General features: G+C 41.3%; 1 protein-coding gene across 1 annotated transcript in view; it reads right to left on the bottom strand.

The window, feature by feature from the left end:
• The window catches only part of SGIP1 (SH3GL interacting endocytic adaptor 1), a 225,944-nt gene that overhangs the window by 24,638 nt on the left and 182,236 nt on the right, over positions 1-19,070 (bottom strand). Inside the window, exon 19 of the mRNA XM_036756154.1 lies at positions 16,787-16,846. Within this exon, the coding sequence (XP_036612049.1) occupies positions 16,787-16,846 (60 nt within the window). The remainder of the gene's footprint in view (positions 1-16,786; positions 16,847-19,070) is intronic.

Genomic DNA, 19,070 nt, shown 5'->3' on the forward strand with positions numbered 1-19,070 from the left:
CCCACTGAAAAACTCAAGGGTCAAGTTAGTCGGTTGGGAATATGGCCAGGCAGTGAAAACGCACCCAGATTCAGTCTCAGACTTTGCATTCTTTCTTTGGTGACAAAGAAGACCAAAACATACAGACAGAAAAAGTTAACAAAGTCAAAGAGCCTACAACAGAAACCTCCAAGAAAAACATGAACTGGTCCCGGGCTATGAAAGAGCTCAAAAAGGATTTGGAAAAGCAAGTTAGAGAAATAGAGGAAAAATTGGGAAGAGAAATGAGAAGGATGCAAGAAAACCATGAAAAGCAAGTCAATGACTTGCTAAAAGAGACCCAAAAAATACTGAAAAATACACTGAAGAGAACAACACCTTAAAAAATAGACTAGCTCAAATGGCAAAAGAGCTCCAAAAAGCCAATGAGGAGAAGAATGCCTTGAAAGGCAGAAGTAGCCAAATGGAAAAGGAGGTCCAAATGACCACTGAAGAAAATACTACTTTAAAAATTAGATTGGAGCAAGTGGAAGCTAGTGACTTTATGAGAAATCAAGATATTATAAAACAGAACCAAAGGAATGAAAAAGTGGAAGACAATGTGAAATATCTCCTTGGAAAAACCACTGAACTGGAAAATAGATCCAGGAGAGATAATTTAAAAATTATTGGAATACCTGAAAGCCACGATCAAAAAAAGAGCCCAGATATCATCTTTCAAGAAATTATCAAGGAGAACTGCCCTGATATTCTACAGCCACAGGGCAAAATAGAAATTGAAAGAATCCATCAATCGCCTCCTCAAATAGATCCCAAAAAGAAATCTCCTAGGAATATTGTTGCCAAATTCCAGAGCTCCCAGATCAAGGAGAAAATACTGCAAGCAGCCAGAAAGAAACAATTTGAGTATTGTGGAAACCCAATCAGAATAATCCAAGATCTGGCAGCTTCTACATTAAGAGATCGAAGGGCTTGGAATACGATATTCCGGAGGTCAATGCAGCTAGGATTAAAACCTAGAATCACCTACCCAGCAAAACTGAGTATCATGTTCCAAGGCAAAATATAGACTTTCAATAAAATAGAGGACTTTCAAGCTTTCTCAGTGAAAAGACCAGAACTGAATAGAAAATTTGACTTTCAAACACAAGAATCAAGAGAAGTATGAAAAGGTAATCAAGAAACAGAAATTGCAAGGGACTTACTAAAGTTGAACTGTTTTGTTTACATTCCTACATGGAAAGATGATGTGTATGATTCCTGAGACCTCAGTATTAGGGTAGCTGAAGGGAATATGCATATATGTATGTTTATTTATATATGTAAGTGAATGTGTATGTATGTATATATCTATATATGTGTGTATATATATAAAGAGAGAGAGAGAGAGAGCAGACACAGGGGGAGTTGAAGATGAAGGGAAGATATCTAAAAGAAATAAAATCAAATTAAGGGATGAGAGAGCAACATACTGAGAGAGGGAGATAGGGAGAGATAGAATGGGGTGGATTATCTCGCATAAAGGTGGCAAGAGGAAGCAGTTTTGTGGGAGGAGGGCTGAGGGCAGGTGAGGGGGGAATGAGTGAACCTTGCTCTCATTAGATTTGGCCTGAGGAGGGAATACCATACATACCCAATTGGGTATCTTACCCCACAGGAAAGAAGAGGGAAGAAGATAAAAAAGGGGGGATGATGGAGGGGAGGGCAGATGGGGGTGGAGGTAATCAAAAACAAACACTTTCGAAAGGGGACAAGGTCAAGGGAGAAAATTCAATAAAGGAGGATGGGTTGGGAAGGAGCAAAATATAATTAGTCTTTCACAACATGAGTATTGTGGAAGGGTTATACATAATGATACACATGTGGCCTTTGTTGAATTGCTTGACTTCTTATGGAGGGTGGGTGAGAAGGGAAGAGGGGAGAGAATTTGGAACTCAAAGTTTTAAAAACAGACGTTCAACAACAAACAAAAAAAGTTTTTGCATGCAACTAGAAAATAAGATACACAGGCAATGGGGCGTAGAAATTTATCTTGCCCTACAAGAAAGGGAGGGAAAAGGGGATGGGAGGGGAGTGGGGTGATAGAGGGGAGGGCTGACTGGGGAACAGGGCAACCAGAATATAAGCCATCTTGGAGTGGGGGGGAGGGTAGAAATGGGGAGAAAATTTGTAATCCAAACTCTTGTGAAAATCAATGCTGAAAACTAAATGTGTTAAATAAATAAATTTAAATTAAAAGGAAAAAAAAAGAAAAAAAAGAAGGCATACCCAAATCAATGAGTTAACTGATCAAAAAAAACCAAAAAACAAAAAACAACAAAAAAAAGAGGTTGAGGCCACACAGTACTAAGTGAAACAGATGAGAATTAAACCAAATCCTCCCATTACAAATCCAACAGTCTTTCCAATATTCTAAGAATGCAGGGGGGGCTGGCATTCCCTTACTCTTTCTTAAGATGTGCCCAGAACTAAGCACACTATGCCAGGTGTGGTCTGACCAGGAATGAATTCAGTCGGACTATTGCCTTTCTTGTTATGGATACCACACTCATGGCAAGAAAAATTTACACTGGCTATTTTGATTGTTAGTCACTGTTGACTTTTAAAGAGTATGCAGTTGTTAAACTCTCCAGATGGTCACTGAATTATTTTCTAGTCATACTTTCCACTCCCATTCTGTAATTATCCAAGATTTTTGAAGTCAGATGAAGGACATTATATTCACTCCTATTATATGAAATCGCACTAGTGTTTTCTTGATATCTATGAAATATAAAAAGACCCATGCCCATTGTAGAGGATTGATGGAAAGACATGGACAAGAATCATTGTGGATGAGAAGTCAGTGATAGGTTGCAATCTGTACCAGTGGAGGGATTAGCCACACTGATAAAACTCACAGCTTATAAATTCATTGGATCATGGCTATAGAGTTGGAAGAGACCTTAAAAGTCATCCATTCAACCTCACCTATTTACAGATGAAGAAACTCAAAGCAGTTGAGTGACTTGTATACTGTCATATAAGTAGTAGCGGCGGAGTTGGGATTTGAATTCAGGTAGTCTGGCCCAAGCCCAAGATTCTTCCTCCCATATAATCCTCTGCCTCTAAAGATCTCTTGAAGCTTACATTCTATCTTACTTACCATTAGCTTACCATTCTAGCTTAGAATTCTCGGCTACTAAGATATTTTTGGAATCCCGACCTCGTTATCCAATGTATCAAACTATTTGTTCTGGTTTTTGTCTCTTCTAGAAATCTGATATACATGCCAACTACACCTTCATCCAAATTATTAATCAAAATGTTAAATAGCACAGGGGCAAGAAGAGATTCCCAGGGGAGATGATAGGATAAAGATGAGAAGATGACACTCCGTGTAGCTTTAGGCACTCGGGCTCCACCTGTCGAAATGAATTGTCAGCTGAAAAAAAGGAGGAGGGATGAAAAAAGACAGTGACACTACTCTTTACATTACATAGAGCTGTATAAATGATGCAAAGTGGGCATCCCAATGAGGAGCCAACCAATACTTAAACATCTTGCCCAGTAGATAGACATGGCAGCCAACTAGAACGCCAGATTTGAGTCAAATTCGTTTGCAGATCATTACAGACTGGGATGACAGAAAATGAAAACCATTGTTGCCTTCCCTCTCCCTGCCCCCCAAAAAGTACTTGATAAGAAAAAATTCTTCAGAGAGCTTAGACTGAGATCCTGAGAGTAAATATAGGTGAAACTAGAAGTGGACCACAGATAAATACATAGTGTATTCAGTTTTTTCACATTGTTTTTATAGCAATCTGCTTACTTGTACAGACCACCATTTTATTATCCAGTAAGGAAGTGTGGTAGAGTGGGAAAGGCACTAGCATTGAGGTCTGGACTTGTGACCAGATTCTGTTAATGACATTTACTCCTTGAGCAATCTTGGCAGATTATTTCATCTACCAGGTCCCCAGTTTTCTCATCTGCTAAATGACCATGTTGGACTAGCTAACCTCAATCATTCAGTCATGTCCAAATCTTTGTGACCCCATGCACCATTCTGTCCATGGGGTTTTGTTGGCAAAGATACTGGGATGATTTGCCATTTCCTTCTCTAGTGGACTAAGGCAAGCAGAGGTTAAATGACTTGCCCATGGTCACACAGCTAGTAAGTGTTTGAGGCCAGATTTGGATTCGGGTCTTCCTGACTCCAGGTGCAGAGCTCAATCCATTGAGCCACCTAGCTGCCTCAAGTAGCCCTCTCCACGTCTGGAGATCTATGAAGCTATAAAGTATGGCACAGGTATTTAAGAAGATGAAATTGAAGAGAGCCGTGAATTGGTCTAGCCATTCGGAAAAGCAATTTGGAACTATGCCTCCTGAAAATGTCTAAACTGCATGTACAGCTTTGACTCAAGAAAACCACTGCGAGGCCTATACCCCAAAGAGTTCTACCACTAAGGCTCAGGAATCATCTATAGAACGTATATCTAGAGTAGTTCTTTTTGTAGAGACAAAGAACTAGAAGCAAAGGGGGTGGGGGTTGGGAGGGCTACTGATTGGACAAGGACTGAACAAGCTATGGGATATGAAAGTAATACTATTACCCTGTAAAACAGGACAAAAAAGCTGGTTTCAAAGAAATGTGGAGACTTACAGAAACTTATAGAGTGAAGCGAGCAGAACCAGCAGATCAGTTTATATGATGACACTGACATGGTGAAGACAAACAGGCAGCTCTTAAGAACTGGCCAGTACAACGGCCACACACAATTCAGAGAATCAGTGTTGAAGTGCGCTCCCCATCTCCTGGCACACCAGTGATGGGCTCAGATACAGAACAAGATGGAACAGTCTTGGGCGTGACCAATGTGGGGGGGCAGATTTTTTTTTGGCTTGGCCACACAGTTTGTTTGTTTCTCCAATGAGAGAGAGAAGAGAAATGTTTGTTAATTGAAATAAAAAAAGATATTCTACAAAAAGGATTCTGTGCTGGAGATGACAGTTTTAAAGGCGTTCAGGGATTGACTTCCAAGATACTTTAAAGCATAGGGTATTCCAAATGAAAAGGTTATACTGTGCAAAAGAAAAGTATGACCACAAACAAAGACACAAAAAATGACTGACCAGTGGGAATTGCTTTTTTTCTCTTTGTGAAAATAATATGTGGATGCATTGGGGGTATTTTTTTTGACATGACCATGAATAAAGAACAGCAGATTATTTAACATGTCTGTGGTTGACCCAAATACCTCCACCTGTATGGGGCCTTCTCTGACTTTCCCACATGCTAATGCCTCATCCCTGAAATTCTTTTATTTACTTTGAATATGTCATATATTTAACAGTCTAAATATGTATTGTTACCCTGGAGGAATATAAACTCCTTGAGGGCAGGCACACTTTTATTTTTATTGTCATATCTCTAGGGCGTAGGATAGGGTCTGGTACATAGTAAGCCTCCAACAAATGCTCCTTGATTGATTTCTAGTCACACAACTGACTAAGAGGTGTGATAACAGCTGGCATTGACCAAAGGCTTTAAGGTTGGCAATGTCCTTTACAAGTCTTGTCTCATCGGTCCTCACAGTAACCCTGAGAGAAAGGCATTATTACCATTCCCACTGCACAGATGAGAAAACTAAGGCAGAGAAGAGATTAGGTGACTTGCTGAGGGCTTTGCCGCTAGTAAAAATCTGAAGCTGGATCTGAACTCTGGTCTGAAGCAAATCTAAAATCTTGCCATGTCTAATGTTTGAGGAATTAAAAAAAGAAACAAACAAAACACAAAACCAACCCTGTGATCTGAAGACTCTACTCAAACAAAGTGTTCCCCAGGCATAGAGTAAAATCTTTTGCAGAAGAAGTAGCTGTGGAGTCGACCTTGTCTTTTTAATCAATAAACTGAGTGTGGAAATCTGGAACTGTGCAGAACAAGGAGTGCAGTGTTCTCCTAAGCCATCATCAGGGTCATGCGTGGAGAGAAGGATACCTTTGAAACAGTGAGGGTCTTCAAATGTTCCTATTTGTACTAGTTCATGGAGGGAGAAGGGGAAAAGAATAAGCATTTTAAATCACCTACTATGTGACAGGAACTTTACCAGTATTAGCTTGTTTGATCCTCACCACAGCCCTGGGAGGTAGGTGCTATTATTATCTCCATCTTAAAGTTAAGGAAACTGAGGCAGATAGAGGCTAAGTGACCCATCCAGGGTCACACAGCTAGTTAAGTGTCTGAGATCAGATTGAACTCAGGTCTTCCTGAATTCAAGCCTAGTATTCTATCCATTGCACCAGCTAGTTACCCAAGGGAACAACCTCTTCATTGAATCCATCTTCATAAACAGAGATTGGCTTAGCCATCCATAGTGGGAAGACCACAGAGATGAAGCATGCCTATTGCCTAGACTTGGAGACACGAGTGACTGGGCACTTTATGATGTAGTGCTTCTGTCCTTCTTTACCTCTGCACATCTTAGGCAGCTGCTGGAGTTGAACAATGAGCTGGGCTCAGAATGGAGTAGGAGGGAAAGGTTGGGTGAGATCGCACTGGGGAAATGATGCGATGCTTTCGGTGATCGCTGCCACCAAAGCTCACATCCAACACTAAAGTTCTCAAATGTTTCAATATTCGTGAATCATGGGACATCATGCCTTGGAAAAATCAAAGCTACCAGTAAGGGAAAGGACACTGGAAGGACACGTCGGGCACAAGGGGCTTGTGATAGTGGCATTTATTAAGCCCTTATTATGTGTAAGACATGGTGACAAGGAAGGTACAATAACAAGATACGGTACTTGTCCTCCTTAGGGAGAGAATGATGTAACAGAAGAGATGAAACCACAGCAATGTGAAGAAGGATGAGATAGATGAGAGACACACAAGAGAAGTCTGAACACAAGACTGGTAGAATTTTGAGGAAGGAGAGATCACTTGCAACCTGCTCTCAGGAAGGATTTAATCTCAGTCATTTTTCTTATTCAATTTTAAGCCAAGGGATGACCTTTCCTAAGAGCATCCTAAGACAGTGTTGAGGGAGGGTGACCAGGATTGTGAAGGGTCTGAGGTCCCACCATACAAAGACAAGTTGAAAGAACTGTGATGTTTAGCATGGAAAAGGCAGAGGTGGAGGGAAGGTGGGTGCCAGCTGGCTTCAATTATCTGTAATGCAGAAGAGGGGTGACCCTTGTTTTACTTGGCTTCAGAGGACAAAATCAGGAGTAATGGGGGTGCAAGGAGATGAGAAGCAGAACTGAGGTCAGTGGAAAGAAAAGCTTTACAGGCAATTGAAGTTGTCAAAAAGTGGAATGGGCTTGCTCGGTGACCTTCACTGGAAAGCTTCAAGCAAGGTGAACAACTGTGGGAGGCGGGCGTGGAGGGAATTCTCCTTCACAGGTGTTAGGCTAGATGATTTCTTGAAGGCTTTTCTGACTCAGAGATTCTATGTAATCGTTTGTATCTGCATCACAAGCCTGAACTCTTATGTGGAAGGAAAATCTTTTACCTTTGTGTATGCAACTTGAAGTATCAACAAAAAGTTAGTTTTCTTTTTCTTTCTTCCTTTTCTCTTTTCCTTCCTTCCTTCCTTCCTTCCTTCCTTCCTTCCTTCCTTCCTTCCTTCCTTCTTTCCTTCCTCCTTCCTCTTTTCTTCCCCCTCTCTCTCCCCCCTCCTCTCTCTCTGTCTCTGTTTCTCTCCCTTCCCCCTCTCCCCTGTCCTCTCTCCTCTCCCTCTCTCTCTCTCCCCTCCCCAGCCTCTCATTTTCTTCCTTTGCACCCATACTAGATAGGCAGGCAACGACTCTGGAAGCTTATGTGTAAGACTAGTCTTGCAATGAACATGACCTTAAGTGCAGGGGTGACTGTGTGGGTGGGAGGTGTATGAAGTGCCAGATGGAAGGAACAGGACAGAGAATAAGATTCAAGTGCCATCTGCCACAGAAACCATAATATCAACAAAAGACCAGAATGCCTCAGGTTACCTGGAAAGAAAGTGAAGAAATTTCAAGCCAAAAAAAGAGAGGGTTTGAAATGGAAATATTTTCTGGGAAAGAGAATGGGGTCAGGTCTGTGGACCTCGCCCAACTAGCAAAGGACCTAGAAACGTAGAATTGTATTGAGAATCACAGTCTGAGGGTTGGAAGGAGGCGGGACAGCCATCTAATCCAGCTCCTACACAACATGTATTTCTGCTACAATGTAACTGACAAATACCCTACAGCTTCTGATCGAAGATTGCAGAAAAGGAGCAACTCATCACCTCTCATGGCAGTCCACTCCACTTCGGGGCAGTTCTCATTGTTAGACAAAGTTTCCTGACAAAAAGTTTAAGTGACTACTGTTCCCTCTGGGGCTCAGCAGAACAAGCATAACCACAACCACCCTGCCTCTCCCACCATGACATCGACGGATGAAAGTTGTTAAGAGGCCAGTTGAGGCTTGATGTCTCCATCTGTGTGGATCTCAAGCCCATCCAAGCCTTCTTGTCCTGTGAAATTCTAATGTGTGTCTTTCCATAAATCCCCCATAGAAAATCCTCTCATTATGCTGGGGACTGTCCCACCTCTGGTGGGGACCAATATGACTTGTGAGCTGTCCATCCCTTACTCTCCCTACATGCCCTGCCCACATACTTTTCCAGGCCTCCGTTTCTAGGACACCATCTTTTCTAACATCTCTCATATAGTATCATCCAGGAGCTGACTTACAGCCACGATGTATCTTCAGGCTGCCTCCTCTTCTATCTCTTCTGAGAGTGTGGTGTTCCATGATTTGCAACCAGAGGCCAGATTTGAACTCATGGAAAATGAGTTTTCCTGACTCGAGGCCCAGTGCTCTGTCCACTGCACCACTAACCGCCTTAAGATACAATTGATTAAATTTAAATGTTAAATCCAACACGGGATAAAAAACAAGAAAATCCCAACCATATAAATGGAGGATGACAGGGCGGGGGATAAGGGGAACTATGTGGGGAGGTTGTTGGAAATCCATTAATATGAAAAAGTCCCCTGGGTTCCAGTAATCCACAAGCACAATCTTCCAAAGGTGCTCATGCCCTCTTTTTCATGCCCTCTTGATAGCACGATCCTGTCTAAAACGAGGGAAGTCACAGTACTCATTCTGGTTCCTTCTCTTCTGGAGTACTCTGGGCTGTTCTGGTGACTTCATTTTAGGGGGGATGTGACAAGCTGAGACACCCATAGGAGAGAGTGATCAGGAAGATGAGGAGGGTCAACACCACACCATATGTGGATCACCTAAGGGAACTGCGTATACTTAACCTGAAGAAATGAGGACATGGTTGGGGCATATGGTGTGGGTGGGAAATATAATCAGAACATGTCAATATTTCAAGAGTTGCCCCCAGGAAGACAGATCAGACTTATTCTGCCTAGTACTAGAGGGCAGGAGTAGGGCCAATCAATCAATCAAGACATTTATTAAGACCCTATTATGTGCCAGGCACTGTATTAGGTGCTAGGGATGCATGTACAAAGAATGAAACAATTTATGCTCTGGATGAGCTTACATTCTAATGGGAAAGATTAAAAAGCACATGTAACACATATGTATTATATCATAAATAGAAAGTTAAAAAATACCAATACATACAAAGCAGTGAAATCCAAAATTTTGGGAGGGAGGCCATTAGCATTCTAAGGGGGAGAATCAGGAAAGACTTCATGCCTTTTAGGACAAGATGGTAACTGAGCTATGCCTTAAAGGAAGAGAAATTTTGAGACAAGTAGGTCAGTTATAGGGAAGCATAATTTGACTCAACATAAGGAAAAAGTTCCTAACAATTAGAGCCATCCCCAGGTAGAATGTGCCACACCTCTGGGGGTGGTGAATTCCTAGGCACTGCGGGTATTTAAATGGAAGCTGGAGGACCACTTGTTAAGGATGGGTTTTTGGGGGGTGGGGTGGGATTCATGCTCTGGCTCTGGGCTGGACTCTCCAAACTTCAAAATCTTTTTAAATTCGGAGTTGATAACCCACACTGATGGGTGTGGGTTAGTCATTTCATAGGCTGATTTACTGCTCAAGATTAACTGGCTTCTTTTTTTTCTTTTCTTTCTTTTTAGTAAATCTGGGATCCACCCAACTTAGCAATTTTGAAATGATTTGTCAAAGACTACAGCAGGCTTGTCTGTCTTATGTTGTCTTCCAGGAGAGGCTGGTTGATTTCCCTGACCTATTTTTCATCAGATGTTGACATGGAACCCTGAGGGTTCACCAGCATGAACATCAGTCTCTAAAACCTTGCTCTAATAATAGGCCTCAGCAGAGGCAGAAGGTTGGGCCCTATGGAGGCGCCATTGCCTTTGGACTCATGTCTATCTATAATCAACTGGATAAAGATTGTGTGTTGTCCCAGTTGCCAAAGGATGTGGGAAACACGGTGCCCTGAAGCTCACTTTGCACAGGCATCATTTTATTTGGTCAAAGCCCAGAATATTATATCTTAGCTCTTTCCAAAACAAAGAAGATCAAAATGTAGTACAGCCACATCCCTGGTTTTCTGCGAGGTTTGATAAAGCCACAGGAGAAGCCCAAATCCCATTCTTTCTATTCTATTCCAATCTATTTATCCATCACCTACCTGTCTGTCAAATGAAATATTTGTAAAGGGCTTAGCACAATGCCTGGGCAGTTTTGGCTGTTGCCATGGTCTTGTCCTAATTCTATTACAGAATCTGGTGAAACCCATAATCCTTCACTTTCTCCATATGGTAGAGAACTGACTTCTTCCCCATTTAGCCCATTTTTTTTATCCAGAAAAAGAGAGATTTTGGAGGCAGCTAGTAAATGCTTATTCCCTATGTATTGGTACAAGAGTGCGGGATAGTGGACAGAGAGCTGCCCTCGGTAGTAAGGAAGGTAATCACAACTATGGCTAGTAATTATATAGCAACTCTAAGGTCTGCAAAATGTTTTACACATGTGATCTCATTTGCTCCTCACAACAATCTGGTGAGGTTCGGGCTATTATTATCCCCATTTTACACATGAGGAAATTGAGGCTGACAGTGGTTGGGCCATGCCCAGAGATGGTAAGGGATAGTTAAGGCAAGATTCAAACTCAGGTCAACCTGACTCCAAGTACAAAGCTCTGTCCACTCTGCCACTTCAAACACTGAGTGGACACTTACTGGGTGGCCCCTGCCCTTCTGGAGCTCCTAGATACAGGCACATCCGTGTAAGGAGGCCATTCTTGTCAATCAACATGTTCCTGTGACTCCTGCTGAAGAAAATGGACAATTAGAAGGTAAAGTCTCATGCTAATTTGGAGGCACTACCCAGAACATGGAATAGTGAGAAAAACATTGGATTTGTACGTAAGCAATGAAACCTGCATTCAAATCCTGCTTTTTCATCAAGGAATTTTGCTTGAGCTAGATCACAGACAGGTTGCATTGATACTAGAAAGAATGCTGGGCTTAGAGTTGGGAAGACCTGGGTTCAAATTCCACCTAGCAGTATGACCCTGAGCAAGTCACCACTGCCCATATATACAAAGGAAGATATGAAACAAAAGATAAAAGAGGGAAAAAAGGAAGAGAGGAAATGAAAAGAGAACAAGAGCAGTGGTTTATAATTTGGCTTTAAAAATGACAAATTTGGGTTTATAAGGTCAGACCTATAAAGGCTGACTACTTTCTTTTAAGCACTGTGCCTATGATTTGAACAGCTGGTACCAAGTGAGAATGGTGCATCTCATCTTGGGCGTGACTCTGTGGCCAAACAAGTTAGACCTTTTCTCCAGTTATGGATAGCAGACAACATAGATCCGTGCACACAAGCCAGCCAATTGTACTTTTTTTTCTATAAAAATACAACTATTAAAGTGCAATAAATTAAAAACCTTACTAAGCCCATGATTATGTCCAGTAGAAACCCAAGAGAATGATTGATGGAAAGATCTATGTTAGACATAGTCTGGTGTCCTAAAAACCAAACCAAACCCTCCACACCAACAGTTCTCCATCACTGGCTTTTCTTTGGGGGCTTTCACTTTCTCTTAATTAGACTACAGGGGCCAAAACTTCACTCAGCTCTCCTTCCTTTGAGTGCTCGGCAGTTTTGGCTGCTGCCATGATCTTGTCTTAGTTATATTACAGAATCTTGTGAAACCCATAACCAGAAATTCCTTCACTTTCTTCATATGGTAGAGAACTGACTTTTCCCCCATTTAGCCCATTTCCTTTATCCAGAAAAGAAGGGATTTTGGAGGCAGCCTGTAGTTTTTGAAACAAGAACATTCCTGCTTTCTTTCAGTCCTCATATTTGAAATCACTTTTTAGTTACTTACATCTACATACAATAGAATGCTCACCAGCATATTTCCAGATTCTTTTTCTAGCTTGCTTTTGCTTTAGAAATAAACTGCTTTCATAAAGGGCAGAGGTCTTTCTTCTTCTCCTTTCAACACTTTAAAACATCTGGATGGGATAGAGAGGCAATGTGGCATAGTGGTAGATAAAGGCTCTGCCCTCCAGGAGCTGCCAATCTAAAGGGGTTGGGTAGCGTTATGTGACTCACCCTGACACAGATAAGACATGTCATAAGTGGGATCAGAAGCTGTATCATCAGGTGGCATAAGATGTGTGGAAGCATCTTTTTGTTCTGAAAGCCCTATTTCAAGATACAAGCACATGGCTCCTCATTCTTGAGGGGTAATATAGATCGATGGAATCATCTTAGCCATCTTAGTGGTGATGCCTATCTCTCCATCCTCAAACTTCACTCACCTGTTTCTGCCTCAAGTGAAAACATGTATATTGTAGTTATTTTAATACCATGGGACAACCATTCAGGTCTCAGAGAAGCAACAGCAAAGACAGCACCTTTTGGGCCATGTGACTACAATACAAATTGAAGTCAAAAGATTATGTGAGTATTTGAGCACCATGTAATAATACCTTAACAGCAGGGGGCAGTGATGTTTTAGAAATATCATCCCCTTTGGCTTACACAGAGTGTAAGCCAAGTACTTATATAATCCAGTACTTAGCACAGTGCCTGGTACATAGTAGGCACTTCATAAATGTTTATTGACTCTATTAACTATTATCTAATCTCAACTGGGCCCTCACTGCAGCAAGGCAAATATTCTATTCTTCTCTAATTAAGTCCACTCTCCACAATGGGTCTTCCAAAAACTTCTCATTTCTCCTCAAATATCCTATGACACCCTCTTTCCTTTATCCCCCCCTCAAAAAACCATTCAACAAGATCTCCCCAGTTTCCCCTCCTCCTCATTTCTCATCACTCAGGCACCTTCCTTTACTATTTCCTCTTTCATTCTGGTCTCAGGAAGAGGTGCTCCTTTCCCTGTCAAGGCAAACTGCTCTTTGTGAGTCTCTGATCCCAATCCTTTCCAACCTTCCTGCCAATTTGCTTCCATTATTGTCCCTACTTTCCATCTCAAATGTTTAGCCTCTCACTATCTATGTCTCCTTCTCTGCTAACTACAAACATGACAATGTCTCCCCCGCCCCCATCCTTAAAAAAATTCTCATTTTATCTGATCATCCCTGCTACTTATTGGCCCATATTTTTCCTTTTTTTGTGGCTAGACACTCTGAGGAAGCTGCCTATAACTGGTTCCTCACTTACCTTCTTACTCTTTTCTAAGCACTCTGGAAGCTGGCTTCTCATTGTTCCATCCCAACTGTTTTCTCCAAAGATTCCAATGATCTCTTAGTGGCCTTTTCTCCATCCTCAACCTGGATTTTTTGCAGTCTGCTGAGTATCTTCCTTTTTGATATTTTCTCCTCTCTAGGTTTTCATGTCACCACTTGTTCTCCTCCAGTTTGAATGCACCTTTCTCAGGTTCCTTTGCTGTTTCTTCATGCCTATCACACTCTAATCTCAGATATTCCCCAAGGCCTCCCCTGTTCTCTACTCCCTCTATACTATTTCAATTGGGGATCTCATCAGCTCCCATGGGTTCATGTATCATCTCTACTGGCTCTAGATCCAACTCTGTGCTGTCTATTATAGTTTCTCCTCCTAAGCACAGATTTATAGTCACAATTTTCCAACTACTTCTTGGACATCATAAACAGGATGCATGGCAGATACCTCAAATTTAGCATGTCCAAAACAGAACTCATTACCATTTCTTCTTTCCAAACTTTTTCCGATTTTGAACTTTTCTATGACTGCCAAGGGCACCATCATTCTCCCTGTCACCTGTGCTTGCAACCTCACTCATTCTTGATGCCATACTTTCTTTTTATGCTATATGACCCAATTCATTGCCAAATCTTATTATTTCTACCTTCACAATCTCTCTTATATACCTCTCCTTCTTTCTACTTATATAATCACAGCCATATTTCAGGCTCTGATCACCTCTTCTTGCATTAGTATGACCGTCTTCAACTTGGTTTTCTTGCCTCAAGTCTCTACCCATGCTAATCCATTCTTTAGGTTATTCTTCTGAAGCATATGTTTTCCTGGGGCATTACCCTGGCAAAGGCACCTTTCACTAGCTTTCCAAAATTTTGCCATTTTTTCCATATTCAGAGTCATTTTCTGGGGATTAGGAATCAACATGATTACCCTTAATCCCACTTTTTTTTTGGAGAGAGTTCTATAGTGGGTGCTGGCCAATGACTCAGTGTGGGGTTGGGGGTGGGGAGGAGGCAGCAAGCAGAGGAAATAAGATAGTGATAGCAAAAATGACCTCAGGGTCCTTCACAATCAGTGGGTCTAAAACATTCCACTCCATCACCATTACCTACAACCATTCATGCGCGTCTATTACCTCCAGGTTCATAAAGGGTTTTCCTCACAACAACTCTGTGAAGTCAATATGATAGGTATTATAATTTCTACTTTACAGATGAGGAAACTGAGGCTCAGAGAAGCATAGCTAGTAAGTGCGAGAGTCAGGTTTCAAACTTGGGTTTCCTGACTCCTTCTACCGTGCCAAGGCTCCCTTTTTCTTTTGCTACACTCTTCCTTTCTGGCTTCATGCTGTCTTGGTATGCCTTCAAACGGGCTCTTATGTTCATTTTCCCTTGGTTTCATCTGGATAAAAATGTTCTTGGTGGAAGGCAGGGGGAAAACACAGAAAACATATGATTTATCTGGTCTTCTTCCCTCCAAGACATAGTCAAGGTCACATGCTTACCAAAGCCCCAGATGTAAAATAAAGTGCTGTTTGTCAGTATTCATTCAATTGAGTTCATGTAAGATTTATGTTGGGTCCAGAAGAGTGACTTTCAGGAACATAGGGTCACATACACACTAGAAATAGTCAGCTAGTAGTAACCATTATTAAGTAGTCAGAACCTTTTTTAAAAAAATCAATTCCTAAAATGAGTTAAGTACAATTCAAGTGACATGGAGATCTATTTATGTGTCTGTCTCCCAAGGTGGTTGTGAGAATTAAATAATATAATTTTTGTAAAGTGCTTAGCATAGTGCACATAGTAGAGACTTAAGTACTTGTTCTTTTGCCTTCCTCTATGTCTGTATGTATGTATGTATGTATGTATGTATGTATCTATCTATCTGTCTATCTATCTATTATCTATCTGTCTGTCTATCTTTTTGTCTGCCTATCTACCTATTTGTCTATATGTCTGTCTGTCTGTCTACCTACCTACCTACCTATCTGTCTCTCTGTTTGTCTATCTGTCTCTGTCTATCTGCCTGTCTTTCTGTCTGTCTGTCTGTCTGTCTCTCTCTCTGTCTCCATCTCCATTTATCTATCTATCAAGACTTAAAGAGCCGTCTAGAGCACTGAGAGGCTCCCTGTCCATGGTCTCACAGCTATCTTGTGCTAGAGGCAGGACCTGAACCCAGGTGTTCCTGGTACCAAGCCCAGCTCCCTAACCACGGTTGCTGCCTTTCATCCAATTCATTGAGGAAAGTTTGTCAAACATTTATAGAAAATAGTACTTTGATCACTATGAAATTTCCTCTCTTCATTTACCTTTTCCTTTTTCTCTTTACAAACTGTGAAGCTATAAATCAGGCCCTGACTTTTATACGTAGTCCTCAGTCTCTTAAAATGGCAAGAGGGTACTGGTATTGTCATTCGTTGTCCTGAAGTTACTCCAAAAGTTAACTTAGCGAGCCACAGATATAAAACCACCCAAATACTATTTTATCATTGATATGATCGCAAAGAAGCATCTTCTGCTGTGATGTAATTCCCAAGTGGTCAGACATGTACCCACCTGCAAGAAAATCAGGCTATGTATTGACAGCTCACCAGGGTGGTCTGGCATGCAAATTCCACACCCCCACCTACAGACATATCTATATCTATGTATTGACAGATATGAGCATACGATAATGTTCAAGTATAACAAGTAATTTTTCTGAAATATAAGAGCCCCAGAGTCATGTGAAATCTTCTTACCAAAATCAAAAGATGTTCTCGCACTTGATACATCACCTTTATAATCAATGAATTGCAGAAAAGTTTAGAAAGAGCCCTGGTTGACAGAGTTAAGTTCCTTGGCCAAAAAATGCCAAAAGTGGTTTATCGTCTTTTTTCACTAGAATTTTCTACAATTTTAAGACCACAATTAATTGCTTTACTGAGAAAAGCTCAAGAAGATTATTTTTTGATTTTTAATATGCGAAATTGAAGGTCACATATAAATCAAATTCAAGAAATTCTAATCAAGCTTTTCATCTTTTCCAAGTAGCCATAGCATTTTCATTTTGGAAAGTGAGACTAGGTTTGTTTTTGAAGGAATCTCTGAGATTTCAAAATGGAGATGGGGAGAAAAAGGTCAAGGGTGGGGATAAGGGAGTAAATTGGAGTTTGGTATGCTATGTACTACTTACCTTCAAAAGTCAAATAAAACTTTCCTCTGTCAAACCAAACGAGGGAAGGCTGGTCATTCTCTGTATGGTCAGGAGTTGAAGCGGGATGGGAAAGGTTAAGGAGAGGGAGAGAGAAGGACACAGTGTGAGTCACAGAGCAGCTCATTATTCTAATTATTGGGCAGATAGGGTGAAGGAACTGCATGGCATTAACGTGCAGGAAAACAGGCCCTGGAAATTGCTATTGTCTTGAGAATTAGGGGAGCAGAAAGCAAAAAGCAGAGCTATGGAAGAGTCGAGGGAGGGATGGGGGAGCTGTTGACTGCTTGACACTGGCTTGCCGGTATGCGTGGAGCAGGAGGAGGCATCCTGGACATGCAAGCTGTGTTAGCATATTTTAACTGCGTTAGTTTTGGCAAGCCCAGCCAGCAATTGCCATCCCCGGTTCACCTCAAATAGCATCCCTTCCTGTGTTTAACTGGTTGTAGAGAAATATCAGCAAAGAGAACAGAAAGCAACTTGCTTAAAAGTAGCTAAAATCTGCCTTTAAATGACATCAAAATTGGAGAAGTGTATGTCAAATTAGCAGTTGTCCGAGATGCCTTTCATCTCCCATCCCTTCTCCCTATAACATGAACTCAAAATTCCCTTTGTGTACTTGAGAAAAAAATGATCGGAATAGCTAAACAAATCCCTGAACTAATTCCTGAGCAGTTAAATTATTCCTTCCTTCCTTGGTCAATCACAAAGCCAGAGCACCTCACTGTTTCTCCAACCTTTTACTGAGAAACTGCCATGCAAGATGGTGCTTTGTAATTTACAAAAGAAAAAAGAGATGGTGGTGGTATTAGCCCCCACTTGCAAACAGGTAAGTACAGAATGTGTCTGAGAGGCACTGGACACTCATGGAGTGGAGAGCATGTCCATGAAAGTAGTAGGCATTCAGATGACAGAATGGCTTAGGTCATTACAAACGGAGATTTCTGGGAGTCTCTTGGCTGGCACCATACCTTCAGGCGTTTCACCATGCCTTTCAAACGAAGGGAGCTTGCCATTAAAAACATCATCTTCTGACACCGGAAACCAAAGGAACATAAAGAAATGGGGGAGAAACAAAATAAAAACAAAACAAAACAAAAACACAAACCCAAGTGAAATCCAGCCACACACACCACATCTCAACAGAACACAAAGGAGGGTGTGCATGGAAAGACAAACACACACACAAGTCATTGGGATGTGGTGGTGATCTAGGGGACCAGTCGTGAGCTGACAAGATCGACACTCAATGAGGCTGCTTCCCACCCCTGCCCCTCCTTAAAGCTAAAGGAAACAACAACGGTTTGGTTTCCACACCTCTGAATCTTGACAAAAGTTCATCAGCCTCATCATATATATATATATATATATATATATATATATATATATATATATATATATATATATATATATATATATATATATATATATATACACACATATATGTATGTATCTCATGTCAACTTCCAGAGCAGGTTGTTAAGGGGATAATTCATGAATAATTGACTTATGATGCCAGTGTATTTTTCTGCTCTGCTGTAATTCCCAAGTGGTCAGACAGATGCCCGTATACAAGAATATCAGGCTATGTATTGACAGCTCACCAGGGTGCTCTGGCATGCAAATTCCACGCCCTCACCCACAGACATACCTATATCTATATATCCATAGGAATCTATAGACATATAGTGATAGACAGAGACAACAAAAATCCATCACAATAAAGAAAAAAGAGCTTTGGCTGAGGACCCATGGGCTTTGTGGGAAAAGTCATGGATCTGCAGTCAGAGGACCTAGATTGGAATCCCCCATTCCCATTCACTAGGTGGTCCTCTTACTTTCTTGGGCTTCAGTTTCCTCATTAGTGAAATGAAAAGATTATGGACTAAATTGCTTCTAAGGGGCCTATGATTGAAGGATTCCCCCCCTACATACACACACCAATTGGTGGTGGTGGGATTCTGGGGTAGGGCACTCTAGGTGTGGAGACTTTTCCCACTGACACAGATGATAAGCCATAGGTACCTTAGAGTGCTGGAGAATTCCTTGGGGACACTGAAAAGTTAAGTGACTTGTTCACGGTCACACAATTAGCATGTGTCAGAGGAAAGACTGAACTCAGGCCTTCCCAACTCCAGTTATTTTCCTACCACACTATGTTATCTCTTCTCAGGATTTCCTTTTCATAAGTCAGCTTCCAAATTATACAATCACAACATTGAGGCAAAGTTCGTATAAAGTCTCCCTTTGGTATATTTAGAATTCC

The sequence above is a fragment of the Trichosurus vulpecula genome, chromosome 4, assembly GCF_011100635.1.
Source record: "Trichosurus vulpecula isolate mTriVul1 chromosome 4, mTriVul1.pri, whole genome shotgun sequence".
Classification (NCBI taxonomy): domain Eukaryota; kingdom Metazoa; phylum Chordata; class Mammalia; order Diprotodontia; family Phalangeridae; genus Trichosurus; species Trichosurus vulpecula.